We start from the raw sequence: 15,742 nt of genomic DNA on the forward strand, positions 1-15,742 counted from the left end.
GCTACGAAGTCTATTTTGAACTCTGAATATTAAAATTGATCAGAAATAGGATTTTCTCCTTGTTAAGAACACAGATTGATATTTGCCTTAATTGATTATTAAAAAAGTTATTATTGCCAAAGAAATGGAAAAGAGCCCAACTTTACTTTATAATAGGACTAGCATGGCTACCCGATGTTGCCCGGATGGAGAGAGGTAGTATACTAAGGATATTGAGCAATCCCATAAAAAAATAAACTTTTGTTTCAATCAAAATAGTAGCGAGTGCTCATGCAACCACAAAAAAAAAAAAAAAAAAATTAAGTGCAGAAGGTAGGCTCAAACCTGTAACACAAAAGAGGAAAAGGAGGTGAAAAAAGCTAACGCACTAGCTGCCACAACCGCGATGATTTATGATGTTATGACAGGTCGAAACAATGTTTTTTAAATGCACATTGAGATTGCTAGGCATATGACTTGCAAAAATGTTGGCATAAAAAAAGTGACCCCTCCTTGCAAAAAACGACCCAGTTGATCAGCACAGAATCAATCTTTTTTGGACAATTTTTAGATATTTTTCATCCGAGAGATTGAGCTTTCTAACATTACCAATGTCTGATGCATCTGTCAAAAGTTTTTGACCGACATATAAACACACACACTAACTAACACACTTTCCCTTTTATATAATAGATGAAAAGAAAGAAGATAAAAAAGTTGATCTAAAAATAATTACATTTTTCAATTGTGAATCGATTTGGGTCCAAGGAGGAGAGAGAATTACATTTTTCTTTATTCATAACAGTAAAAAAAAATAGATAAAATAAACATATCATAATAAGTGATTATTAAGATGAGACAAAAGGATGAAACTTAACTCCTGTTTGTAAAATGACATTTTATTTTTTGCCCTCTAGCAAAAAAGAGAAATTAATTGGAATAATATAATATTGGCATGAAATGTAAGCCATATTTTGTTTTAAGGTCAGGTTGTTGTTGTTGTTGTTGTTGTTGTTGTTGTTAGATTTGTGTGGCTGTAACCTAATAAAGAGGCAGGAAACAAAAGTTTTTTTGTTTTTTTTTTACTTTTAGAGAAAAATAAAAGTTCATGCTGTAACACAAGAAGATGACAACTGTGCTCATCAATTACATTCGATTGCCAGAAGAGAAGAAAAAACTTGAAAATGAGAGATTTTCAAACAAAACAATATAAAGGTTAAAAGTTAACCGGATTTAGTAGTATTACAAAGCTTCAAATTAAAAATGTTCAATTCGCAGTCAATTAGAGATGATAAATTCTAATGACAATGAGAGAAAGGGGGGTGGGGAGATAATGACAATGTAAAATATTGTATTGGAAGCTTCTTCCCATGGTTCCTATTTCAGTCACGTAAATTATTTAGAATGAAATGGGTTTGGGCATTTTACCCTTTGCCCTTAAACTGCCAACAAAAGAATAAAAATGAGATTATATTCATTTTTTTTTTTATCAACACCTGGAAGTATCCTGGACATTTTCTTTAAATAAAACATTAAGACTAGCAGGGGGCGCCTGGCATTACCCAGTCGTAAAATACACTTAAATATACTTTAACTTATGCAGATTTTGTATTTCTTATTATAGAGTCAATTCTCTATCGATTATTTCATATTATATTGTACTCAATATGTAGTCATGATTTCAAAAGTAAAAAAAAAAAAAGTATAACTTGGGTATCATCAGCTAGAAAACGGAAACCAAAATTTATAGTGCTCCAGACTGAGACATTATCAAATCAACCATTGTCAGTTGGACAAGAAAGAGCTAAAAATAAACTAAGATTAATGTACAAATCTATATAAATTTGTGCATCTTCAGAAGAGCAGTTTAAGTCAACTTACATTTGCCAAGTTCTAATTTCTTTCAATTTTGACCCCTTAGCAACTATTTTAACCAAGTAAAGGCACATAAAAAAGGGTCCACAAAAAGTGCAATCCTTTTTTGAGTCGATACAGTTAAAAAAATAAAAAAAAAAACGGAGACTGACAGACAGCAAGTTTTATAGATGAGATTTTAACATACAAGTTCACTTAACTGTATAAATTTAACATTAGATAATGACCCAGTCCTTAGCTAGTGGCCACATAGCACAGGACAAAAACAAATTTTTTTTTTTTTTTTTTAAGTTATTGTTCTAACTTTAAGCAATTTCATTTCCTTTTTGCTAGGCTAGAGGGATTATATAATTGTGAAAGGAATTACATACAATACATAGTTAAAACAAAATGGTTTTATTAAAATATTTTCCAATGCTATTGATGCTTACCCATTTTTTTTTTTTTATCATCACTTGTTTTTAATTCATTCTTTGAAACATGACGTAAATGACAAATACATGGTATCATGCCAAAAATATATTTATTTTATTGAGGTAATGCTTTAGGCTCTATTTCTAAATCTGAAGAGGTCAGTTGGTAGAACCTCAGAAGATCCAAGGTTTTGGTTTCGATTTCCAGTCATGGCATGCATCTGCTTTATTTGTTGGGAATTTATTATTTATGCGATATTCTCCATTTTTAAAAGCAGTTAAAAGAATGAGACAAATTCTGTAATTAATTAATTTTAAGAAAAAATTATGACCGAAAAACAGAAAAATTTTCTATTTATATATAAATTAAAATAATATGCAAGTTACATAAAGACAAGAAACACAAACGCACAAGAAGTGATCACACAAATGTGTTAATATTGAATACCGGGACCTGTGAAATTCCACAAGGGACTCATTCATATGTAATATATTGATGTTGGCATTCTGTAGATGTTCAGTGTAAATGGAGATGCTATAATATTATTGTAACTCTTTTGTTGAAACTGCAAAAATATTTATCTAAGCTAGCAGGGATGCCTGGCATAGCCCAATCGTAAATTATGCTTAAAGTTGATATTTTAATTTTTGCAGATTTCATATATATTATTATAGAGTCAATGTTCTATCAATTTTTATATATTATAAAGTTGCGATTTCAAAAATAAAAAAATATATCCATATGACTGAGTGCATCAGCTTGAATTGAAACTGAAACCAAAACTTATGAAAAAATATATGTATGTATATATATATATATATATATATATATATATATATATAACTTGAGTTTCTTCAGCTATAATCAAAACTGAAATTTATGAAGAATTCTTGATAAAATTATTTATATAAAAAATAGATTACTGGAGTGACATTAGCTATATTAGAAGCTAAAACCAAACTTATGAAGAATTCTTTGTAAACTTATTTATTACAAGAAATGAAAGTCCATAACAATTAAACGACAATCACTCGGATGTAAGGGTGACACATAAAATAAATACCACACACGCTATCCTATTAATATAAAGATTATATATGCACCAAACACACAAAAAAAAAAAAAAACGGGAGAGAAGGCAATAGCTCAAGACAAAGGGTACTACTACTAGGAAATCTGAACCGGACTGTTGTTTTTTTTTTGTTGTTTTTTTTTTTAACTCTAATCTAAGTTTCAGTTAAGAAACCTAAAGTTTGATTCAGTTCAAATTTTGTAGAAGTATCCAAAAGGCAAATAAAATTTCCAAAACGAAACAGTTATTCAACCTTAATCAAAGTGTAGTACCTGTTCTATCCTTGGTCAAAGGAGGAAAAATATTTTCCTAGATCAAAATCATTTTTACTTTTATCCCAATAAATTGTCGCTTTTAAGGAGAGAGATTTTTTTACCCACATGAAAAGTGACTAGGGATATACCTCATCCCTACAAAGTATTGTAGTCATGTTTGACTACCAGTAGATAAAATTAGGAAAAATGAGATAATTGAAACTTGCAAAATAATGGCATTTCTAACTATAGTGAACATTTTTTAATATATTTCTCATCAATCCAGGGCAGATTTTAAAAACTAAAGCAGGTATTATTTTTTTTAGAATAGCCAACAAAACAATCTAACAAATTAGGCACAAACCCATAAAAAATGTGGGGTAAAATGGGAAGGGGGTGTTGTTGATCATCCTCTACCCTACATTTTAGCTACAATTATTACAAATACCACATTTATTCTTGAGTGAGGCACTCTACTTAAAATATTCTAAAAAATTTTTTGCAGCACGTATGGAAGCAGTATCCCCTCCCTCACTCTGTATTTTTTTTTTTTATTTCTATCTTTTTTTTCTTCATTTTTTTCACCAGATTATTATCGAATGAGCACTAGTATACCAGATTATACAAAGCCATTTTTTTAGTCAGTATTTAAATATTTGTATGAGGTTCTCAGTTTCTAATGCAATGTTCTAGTAAATCGATCACCCATTTTAGGACCACTTGACATTTTTAGGTGTCAAAAAAAAAAAAAAATTGTTACACCATGTGTAGCTGGCCTAAAGCGAGGTTGTGAAAAAATTACTTCCTTCACGGTCTTCTTCTCAGGTCTCTTAACTACTAGTAACAAAACGATAGTAACTTTCCACTAGTGAAGAAGGCTTTTATAACAAATGAACCTTCTTCTATTAGTGTAAATTTTTTTTATTTATTTATTACATTTTCCCCCCAAACAAGGCACATTGCCACTTTGATGTAGAGGGCTACTATCAGGGACATAAGCTACAGGAGTACTATGTGGGGAGTTGGGCAGCAAGATGTCGATTCACGTTACACTTGAACTTCTGCATGTCAGTACAGTTGGGGAAGCAGGAACACAGAAGGGAATTCCAAAGTCTAGCGGTTCTGGGGAAGAAACTACTGGAGTAGAAGGCTCTCTTACATCTAGGGATCTTAACTATGAAGAGGTGGGATTTTGCTGCTTGCCGAGTTTGTCGGGGGTATTTACGTCGAGGGGGTACAAGTGCTTGCAGTTTGTCAGAGCATTTCACCAATCTATCGTTTGGCTTGGACGTTAGAAGAATCTCCCCTCTCCCCGGCAGCTACACTTTGGTAAGTTAGCTCATTATTTATGACACTCTTCCAACAACAAGGAAAAAAAAATGTTCAAATTTGTGTGACCCTGCAGGGGAACAAACAGTTGCTGGGCTTACCTGAGGGTAACAGTGGTTCAGGGTACCCTCATTCTGTTCCTTAGCCGAAGCTCTCCTGTCTGCTGTAGTTTATTGTCATACCCAAGACTTTCCCTACTGAGCAAATAGTAGACTAGGTTTACCCCTCTGTTTTCTTTGTGGTGCACAATCACTACAATACCACTTCTGTCTTGCGGGCAGAACCAAGTCAATACCCATGCACTAAAAATGGTACAACTCATGATAGGAGTCACAGCATACTATATCTTGGCTTCCTGGAGGTCTATTGCAGGTAGGACATAACCAAATTGTCTCCTTCCTGAAATGAGCCTGAGGGTTCCAGGGATTGGCTGCTGCCAGAAACAACAAGCGAAGACGTACCAACATTATTAGGTTCACTCTCATCAGGATCATCATCAAACTGAGAAATTTCCATTGGATATAAATTCTTTAGTGAATGAAGCTTCACAGGACCATCACCCTGTTTGACACATGCTGTTCTCACTGCTTCATCTTAGCCTGGCAAGACCTCAAGTACAGTACCCAACATCCAAAAGGGTCTAGATTTTAGAGAGCTTTTGACCAAGACAACATCATTCCTTTGAATGTGGTTCTGGAATGATATCTGAGATCTTCCTGGTGAGCTTCCTCTAAGATCAAGTACCAAAGTTCCCTAAATCTTGACAACCATTGGTTCTGCAGTTCATTTGTATCAATTAATCTCCTCGAGCTGGAAGGAACCAAGGTGGAGAGATCATTTCTTCCCAACTGTAATAATAGGCCTGAATTTTTATTGAGTCTTATAAACATGTTGGATGTGATAATAGTTGGTTGCCTTTCAACAGACTCTTCATAAGTAAGAGGTCAGTTGTTTACTGCCTTCTGAATATACGAGACAATAGTTAGGAAGGCATAATTTACCTTACCCCTACCAACAACCCTGTAGAGGCAGAATTTTAAAGTTTTTATATTACACTCCCAGACTACCCCAACCCAAGGGGAAAATAGTGGAATTGTCTCCCACTTAACGTTACAGGACCCAAACTTACGAGGTGTTGGCTTTCCCATTGAATCTCAGAGGTGATTCAATTCTCGTAACTTGGTAGTCTTGAAGGAGACAAAAGCACTTTAGTTGTTTTCCACTACCAAAAAAACTCTTTGCATTGTCACCGAGAACACCATGTGCGTTTATAAATCTAATTCGAGCCTGAAAAAAAAAAGATACTCATGTCCGAACCACCTCAATATGTATTGCCTTTACACTTAAACATGCGAACAGTAATAGGTATATTCTTTTTCTCAGTTTCCTTCCTTCACCCAAAAATGTTCTGTGAAATCAACTCCAGTATTCTTATAAGGCACCTCAAATTCAACACAAGAAATCGGTAAATTGGCAAAATGTTACCTGGCAGCACAGATCTCAATTTGCATCTCTTACATCTAGTACAAGAATTTAGGGCACTTTTTTACTGCCTGCCTTCCATAAGGAACCCAATAACCCCGACATCTTAACTCAGATTTGACCCTACACGAAGATGAGAACACTTAAGACAGCAGTTCAATATTATGAATCATGTCAGATGATTCTTGCCCAGCAACAATGGATTCTTAACTTCATAAATAAACTAAGAAGACATGTCTAGTCGTCCACTCAAGCGAATCAATCCTTCCTCATCAAGAAAAAGATCAAGTGCCTAAACATGATTAGGTGTTAACTTTCCCATTGGATCCCAAAAGTGATTCAATTCTGTAGTAAATTCCTACTAGTGAGTGTTTTTAATCAAGTAATTTGCAGTTTTCTGGTCGTAATATTTTTTTTTTTCCTTGTCAACCAATAAATCAGAAGACTACTGAGGTTACCCTTAACAAGCAGGTAAATGTTGAGAACCACTTTAAGGAGATTACTAAAGTGGACTCCTCATTCATAATCATTGTAAAATTCGTTAAAGAACGGGCGATCTGCTGGCACCAATCATCAAGGCAGAATAAGTCTTGCTCTAGCCAATTCGAGACATCACAACGCAACCAAAATGGATCGTGATACCAAAATTCAACGTTGTTTTCAAACTTTTTCATCGTTAATTATCTGGTAATTAGATCTGCTGGATTCTCAGTGGTGGAAATATACTTGAAGGTTGGTTTAATGCCATACTCGGTTTCCAAATCAAGACTCATTTGCAAAATATCCTTTAACCTATATCTTGTAAAAATACTTTTACTAGCCATGATTTGTGACAAAATCCATGAAAGCACTATTTGTGCAGCCGTTGCTATACGCAACCTTGAAGGGTGGACACCCTTGCATCCATCCAACATAGTAGGCACGCACTTTAGGGCAAGATAAACAGCCATCAGTTCTGAAGTGGGTGATGTCTTATCCTTCACTGGCACAACACATGTTTTGACGAAAATCAAAACAGATTTTTTATCCTGAACATAATAGGCAGCAAAGCTGTACGCTTCTTTAGAGGCATCACAAAACAGATACGTTTCTCTGGCTCGGTTCCCATCATGAGCCTGTCTGCTAAAATGCATATCACTTAATTTTGATAAGTCCTCCGCAAGGTTCTTCTAAGATAACTGAAACCCTGAAGAGACTTCCTCATCCCAATTCAAACCCCGCTTCCACAATTCTCCCACTAGAACCCTACTTCTAATGGTCACTGGTAGGTATAGAGACAAAGGATCAAATATTTTGGCCAATTCTAAAAGAATCCACTTCTTGGTAGATACATTCACATCGCATCATATCTGACAGAGACAATGCGCAGTTTCTCTTGAAAGAGGATCATACCGGTACACTAGTACCATCTTCCAATCACCATCATGAACACTTAATGTACCATCTCTTCTCATTTCATTCCTAAGGTCATCACAATTGGTGTAACAAGACTGCACTACAAACCCATCTGCCTGCAAACGCTTCTTGACCTGAGAATAAAGTTCTGTAAGCTTCACTGGGTCGGACTCAGTCACCACCAGGTTATCGACAGAAAATTTGATTTCCATCACTGCTTGACATTCATCTAAAGAGTATTGGGCAGCATGAAACCTCAGGATACTCCCCAATATAAAGGGGCTGAAGGTGAACGCAAAAGGCGGTCACTTTCCTTAACAAGGGCATTGTGAACCATCAGGAAAGCCTTCCTCATATCTGCAAGCAAGACAAACTTGTTGGACCTGAATGACATCAGTAAGTTCAACATGTGTCCCATCATATTCACCCCAGAGTAAACAGTCTCATTCAGTGAAGCCGAACCACCGGTTTTCAGGCTACAATTAAATACTGGCCTGATCTTTGTAGTTGCTGTTGAATCTGCCTTAAAAATGGGTCGATGTGCTATCCAGATATAATTCCTAAACTTTTGAGGAGCTACATATATTTCCTTAGTGATGCCCTCCTACTCCTGGTGAAGGAACACATTCAAATACTCTTGATATAAGCTCTTTTTCGCTAAGCTCCTGACTACTTGATCGAAAATGTGCAAGACAATTGCATGATTTGAAGGCACCTGAACAAGTTTATCTGCATGCCAGGGTAACTGAACATATTTCTCATCCTTGAAGGTTATGGATTCTTGAAACTGCTGGATCTGATCCTGGTCAGAATTTGAAATCTTTTTTGTCCTGAATGCCTAATGATTCAATGCTGAACATCATCTCTAATTCTCTCTCGACATTGCTGAAGGGGAAAGCATCCATCCGGGGGTCTACATAGGTAAAATCGGCTTCCAGGACAAAGCAAACAGGAGCTGATTTCACCTGGGGAGTGTTCTCTATTACTGAACTAAACAAAGGAGAATGCCCTTGAACAGAGGCAGGATCTGTTGAAAAAAAAGAGTCTACCTCACTAAAGTGAATGAGACCAGCAGGGACAGAGAAAGCTCGACCCTGCAGACAAGACACCAACTGTAAGAGACCTAAATTTTGCACCAGATCAAGTCCCATAATTCTCCCTATAGACACCAAATCTGTACCAGACTCAAATTGCCCAACCAGAGTATATCCAGTCCATTTGAACTTCAACAGTAGGTGCCAATTTTTCAAATTTAGAGATAGAGCCAATGAGTCTGCAACCAGTACCAGAACATACCTAGTAAGACCAGACCCCAAATCAATATCCAGTACCACCTCCCTGAACTTCCTCTCACATTATCCAAGTAGGCTAGTTAATTTCAAATGTGAACCGACATCTTGCTGCCCAAATCCCTACATAGTACCCCAGTAGTTGTTGCCCCTGATAGTAGCCCCCTACACCAAAGTGGCAATTTGCCTTGTTTGGGGTGAAAATGTAATAAAAAAAAAAAAAATAATAAAAAAAAAAAAAATGACAATCTAAACTGTCAGAACTCAAGGAGTTCAAGACACCACCTAACAAGTATGTTTGGCCACTGCCAGTATCTAGCAGGCAATTCACCGAAACAGTTGTTTCTCCTCGACCAAAGGTAATGTAAACAACAGGAGGTAATTTACTAGAGTATCCAGAAGGAGGATGGAAATCTAAAACTACTTGAAAAGAGGCAGCTTGGCTTGTAGAAGCACCTCTAGATCTCGAAATGCTGAATCATCCTCAGAGAAATTGCAATCAAGTGAGCTGGCCAATTCCTCCAAGATAGAAGTAGTCCTACTGATGAAGCCCGCCTCCACCCCCAAGATCCGCATGAATCATCCTTTTAGGGGAGAAATCAATGATATCTTGAAATATTTTGTCAATAATATCATTGACATCTAGATATTCCTTTTTTAACATTGAGAGTGCCTGCTGGTAATTTGCGTTGACAACTCAGGTGATTAATCAAGAGCAGAGGTCTCCCGGACAGGGAGCATTTTAAAAAAATTCTATTTTTCTGCATCATTTGCCATGCCTGCAGCACACTTTTCAAATTTACACAAAAAATTATAGAAGCTCATTCGATCGTTTTCCATTTCACTACCACTGAATGTGGGCCCCATGATCTGGACCTGAAGAAGTCCAACTGAAAACGATGAAGGAGCTCTATTTATAGGAGATCCAGACCTATAGGGAAGTGAAGGTTGCTCCAAATAACCACTTGCCTCCGGCAGATGTAAATGAAAAGAGAAATCTTCTAATTCCTTCCATAGAGCCAGTTGAGAACTTAACCAATCAGATTCCATTTGCTCTCTTTCCTCATCCGAGACACAGGAAATCTGTAGTTTGCAGGTGGAAATCTCGATTTTGTTTATGTACTTTAAAATTTCTCACTGGAATACAGAAAATGTAGCAGGAGTAATTTTTGCACCATGAGACAAAGCCTTCCCTTAATTTTCATCTTTAGAATGGATATTCTGGTCAAGTGCTCCTCCCTGGAAGCTGCCACAGTTGATGTATTAGAGGTTTACTTGACTTGTAACAAAAGCGAACAAACTCCAGTCACTTATTTGTTTTTGATAATGCCGTTTGATGTTTCCTTAGGAATTCGTGTTGAATGTTACGTAATGCTTTCGCAAAAGAAAAAATAGTTTCACTGTGCGTAGCTGGTCTGAAGCGAGGTTGCAAAAAAATTACTTCCTTCACGACCCTATTCTCAGGTCTCTTAACTACTAGTAACAAAACACTAGTGAGGAAGGTTTTTATAACAACTGAACCTTCCTCTATTAGTGTAAATATTCACCAAACTCTCATTCGGCTTGGACTTTAGAAGAGCCTCCCCCTCCCCAACAGCTACACTTTGGTAAGGTAGCTCATTATTTACCACATTGGCCAAATTACATGAATTTAGCTTTTTTTTTTTTAAAGCAGTTTAGCTTTTTTTTATCGGAGATTATTTTAAAATCAAAAATTTCAAATAAGTCTAAATTTGCAAAATTTGGCCTAAAAACGTCAAGTGGTTCTAACATGGGTGATCAATTTACTAGAACGTAGCATAAAAAACATTTTTTTTAATAATCTGGCTGGTAGACTAGTGTCGATTCGGTAATAATCCGCTGGAAAAAAAAAATTATAAAAAAAAAAAAAATACAGAGGGGGGGGGGGCATCGCTTCCATACATGCGACAATTTTTTATATATATATGAAAAAGTTTGTTTTCTGTTATGTTAGAAGCGAGTAGAATTAAAGACTTTTACAAAATCAAGAAAAAATATAATTTACTTCCTTTTAAAGGAAGATATGACACAAGGTCAGGAAAGTGAAGTCAGCACCTCTAAAGGAGGAGCACTCTGCCCATTTAAAAATTACCTGAACAGCCCATCAGCATTCCTCATTAGGGGGCGCCTTAGGCAGTAAACTATGAACTTACGTAACCTGAAAAAAGAGAGGCACGGCCTGAAAAGGTGGGCCTCCTAGAAGTGCACAGTACTAAAGCTTTCTTTTAGTCAACAGAGAAAAGGACATTTCAAAAATGGCCTGGACTCTGTTGGTTTGGGGGTAGAGGAAGGAGGTAATCCCTGGCTGAAAAAAATATATATATTCATAATCACATCAAAATGAATAAATCGGTGATTGCTAAACATTTCGAACAGAAAAAAAGGTGCTTGCGCAGTTGCGCACTTATGTTATTGAGCTATTTTAGTCAGTTATGAGATATATATATATATATGTTCTTTGTCTTTGTTAGCGATACTTTTTGAATGAATTCAATTATTTATACGAAAGTGCATTTTTTTTTCCTAAATGCGAATTGGGAATAATGTTCCCTTTTGACCAAATGAGGAGCGGCATATGTATTGTTTTTAAATTATATATATATATATATATATATATATCTGTGGAAATATATATTTATTCACTTATATTTCCTTTTATATATACCAATCCTTACTTAACAAGCGAGCGCAATGTAATTACAGGGCATAAAATGATAAAAGTCTATATTCCAAATTTCATGATGTTGACTATCTTACAATTTATTCCTTTAATTCAGTTGACATTTGAAGTGTAAATGCCAACTGAATTAAAGGAATAAATTGTAAGATGGTCAACATAATGAAATTTGGAATATAGACTTGTCATTTATTCATTATATATATAATTCATTGAGGCGTACAAAAATTATATAATGCAATCATGAAGGGAAGATGAAATTTCATGATTAAAACTTTTAAAATAAAGTCAACGTTTAAAATAAAGTTAACGGGTTAAAGAGAATAAAAGAAGGGTGAAAAAGAATGGGGGAGCTGACATTTTTTTTCTTTTCTTTTCTTTTTTTTTTTTACCCCGTTAACTTTATTTTAAACGTTTTAATCATGAATTTTCGTCTTCCCTTCATGATTGCAATATATATATGTGTGTGTGCATAAAGCAACAAATAGAGTTGTTCAAACGCAATAACATTTACTTTTCTGTCTAATGAAAAGAGAAAATGAACAGAAGAAAATTACAGCTTTCCGAAAAGGTTTTTTTTTTTTGTACATTTTTACTTTCCACCTTAAGAATCATCTTTAAAATGACGACTTTTGGTGGTTTTCGAGTACGCTGTAAACGAATAATCGCATATAAATTAAGTTGCGGCCATTGTTATACGCGCGTGGGCCAAAAATATGCGTATACAACAATGGCCACCACTTATAGCATAAGGAATTACTTTGCTTAATATCCGGAAATCTATTTGTTTGCGGAGAATTTTAAATGCGATGTTTGTTTACAGCATACCCGAAAACCTATACAAGTCGTCATTTTAAAGATGATTGTTAAGGTGGAAAGAAAGTAAAAAAATTACCCTTTTTTTCACGTCTTTATTTACTGTAGCAAATCCTGGACAATCACGAAAGAAATTGTAAATCGCATTTCACAAAACATTAAACAAATTGTTATATAATGCAAATAATCGATATTTTCCAATCACTTGAATCAAACATTCGAGCAGATAACAAAGGAACGCATTTGTATTATTCGCACAGTGGACTGGACTACTATTCTTATACTGATTGTTATATTCGCAACGTTTCGGCCGATGTAACCTTCGACCTTTCTGCAGATGCATTTTATCGAACTCGAGCCTGTGCGGAATTTCAGTCGGACTCGTGGCATAACAGTTAAAAATGATGTTTAACAATTAGGGTAGTTATGCACTTATGTTACCGTACTGAAATAATATTTAGAAAGCCATTCTTAACATAGAGGGTAGGATGTTTTGTAATTATTCTGTACTTTTACCTGACACTTTAATCAAAGAGAGTTGTAAAACTTTAATTAAACTTGAAAATAGTTTTAATTTTAACAAATAGCACGGTAACATAAGTGCATAAGCACTACAATTAGTTCTAAGTGACGACAATCACCAAGAGTTGAAGGCGACAATAAAAAAATAACAAATTAACGCTAAATAGGAACAATCTACGGTACTTGTACAGAATAACGTTATTATTTAGAAATCCATTCTTAATATGTGGAAGAGAGATTTTTTTGGTGCTTATGCAGTTAAGCAAAGATATTAAAAAACAAAGATAAAGAAAAATACGGTGTCGGTGTACACGTGCTCGTTATGGAATGAAGTTGTCATAAAAGAAAAATTACTTCGTTTTTGATCAAGTATTTTTTTTTAATCAAAAATTGTAAAATTTAAATCAAATTGTAAAAAATTGCATGTTTTTTTTGTTTTGTTTTAACTATTCTGTATTTTCATTTAACAATTTAACAAAAAATACTATAAAAATTTAGTTTAACTTGAAAATCCTATATAAAAAAGGGTACTCATGCACTTATTGATCCGTGCTGAAATAATAACATTTAAAAAGCCATTCTTAACATGGGGAGGGTGTTTTGTACCTATTCTGTACTTTAACCTTACAATTGAATAAAAAACGGTGCTAGTGCACTTACTGATCCGCGATCCGCGCTATTTTTTAAATCGTATTTCCAAGTTTAAAGTTTTAATGTTTTTTTTTTATTCAATTGTAAGGTTAAAGTATGAATAGTTATAAAACACCCTCCCCTCCTCTTGTTAAGAATGGCTTTTTTAAATAATAACGTTATTAATTCAACACGGATCAATAAGTGCAGTGCAAGTACAAAAAAAAAACTTTAATTAAACGTGGAAATACGATTTAAAAAATAGCGCGGCGGATCAAGTGCATTCACACACACAAAAAGCACAGTACTTGGATTAAATAAATTTCCGAGTACTTATGCAGAGAAGGTACAGTGCTATTTTTTTATAGTATTTTCAAGTTAACTGAAAGTACAGACTAGTTACAAAAGACCCTCCCTATGTTAAGAATGAGTTTCTAAATAACGTGATTATTTCAGCACGGTACCTTCTCTGCATAAGTACTAAATTTCGATCATTGACAAGTTCAGCTCAGCAATGCATCTGAAGAAGATCGGAGATTACATCGGCTGAAACGTTATGACTATAACAACTAAGACAAGAATGGTATTCCAAACAATATAAATAGGTGGAACGAGCTCACCTCCCCCCCCCCCGCCGCCGCACTAAAATTAATTGTTTTTCAGGTTTTATTTTTTCTGCCGATTATCGTCGATAACGAACTTAACTTTCATATTAGCAGGAAATTTTTTTTAAGCTTATTTAACTTTTAAAGTGGGTGATCACATTTACATTATAACGTTCTATTAAATTGATACCCCACTTTTCGGTCACTCAGCAAAACTCTCCTTATTAAGCTATTTTTTGTGATGTAAAAGAAAAATTTAATAGAACTTTATAATTTAAAAGTGATCCCTCGCGTTAAAAGTCATTAAATAAACTTTTTTTAAAAAAATCCTGCTAATATGAAACTGAAGTTTGTTATCATATCAACAATAATTATACTACGGGGGGGGGGGGCTCGTTCAGGTCCGCCCAAATAATTCAAATCATTTTTCATCCTCAAAAATTCTGAAACGAAGGTACAGAATAGTTAACAATGCCCATAGCCCCCCTCATCACCTAGTTACTCATGTTAAGAATGTGTTTTTAAATATTTTTTAGAAATCCATTCTTAATATGCGGAGGCTTTGTTAGCTATTCTTGTTCTTACAAAGAACTTATAATTTAAATGAAAAAAAATCATTATTTAAAAAAAGGATACAATTATACAATTTTCATCTTCAGCAAGTTTACCCTTAACTAAAGGGATTGCCTCCATAGTGATTGTTGGGGGATTTCTTTGAAAGTCAGGTCTTTGAAAAGAAATCCTTTAAAGAATCCGTGAAGCGAGGAGAATTTCCAGTTTAGTAATGTCCAAGAGTGCAGCAGGTAAAAAATGGTAAAATCCTATGAATTGTGGTTGTATTTTCGCCTTTTCTTAGCCATTCATTCGTCGTGTTGGGAAAGAGATCACGTTTCTTCCCTTTTTCTTTTCTAGTTCCTTAAAGACGGACTATCAGTTTGGGTGGGGCGATACTTTTGAAGGACTTTATTTTTATCCAATCTTAACTAATTTTACAGCAGTAGACTTGTATATTTGTGTAGGGAGGGTGGTGTACAATTAAGATATTTCCACGTAAATATTGTACAATTCTTCGGTGTAAACAGATAAAATTCAATTTTATAACAAAACAAAAAAAAAAAAAAATCCAGCGAGTCGTGAGAGGGCAACTAAAGCGCTCTGTTCACTTTTCTATATATATTTTAATTAAAATAAAACTTAATCGTTAAGAATCTGTTATACGCAATTTTTTTTAAACAAATATCACGGTTGATGATTGATCTGATTTGTTTTTAACAAAATGCCTTCGAAAAGGCGGTTACACTTTTTCTTTTCTTTTTTAAGTAAAACTATTGTTTCGCTGTAATCAAGGCGTTTCCAATCCTCAAATCAACGCAATAGAATTT

The 15,742-nt window shown here is 34.6% G+C and overlaps 1 protein-coding gene across 2 annotated transcripts in view; it reads right to left on the reverse strand.

Annotated features, from left to right (window-relative positions):
• The window catches only part of LOC145292118 (inositol polyphosphate 5-phosphatase OCRL-like), a 161,547-nt gene extending 145,805 nt beyond the window's left edge, over window positions 1-15,742 (reverse strand). Inside the window, exon 1 of one of the 2 annotated variants that reach the window (XM_080138224.1) lies at window positions 14,997-15,742. In XM_080138224.1, the coding sequence (XP_079994350.1) occupies window positions 14,997-15,053 (57 nt within the window). In that variant the 5' untranslated portion in view covers window positions 15,054-15,742. The remainder of the gene's footprint in view (window positions 1-14,996) is intronic. The other variant, XM_080138223.1, reaches the window with a different exon arrangement.

This window comes from Euprymna scolopes, chromosome 13 (assembly GCF_053919585.1).
Source record: "Euprymna scolopes isolate OS-2025 chromosome 13, ASM5391958v1, whole genome shotgun sequence".
NCBI classification, from domain to species: Eukaryota; Metazoa; Mollusca; class Cephalopoda; order Sepiida; family Sepiolidae; genus Euprymna; species Euprymna scolopes.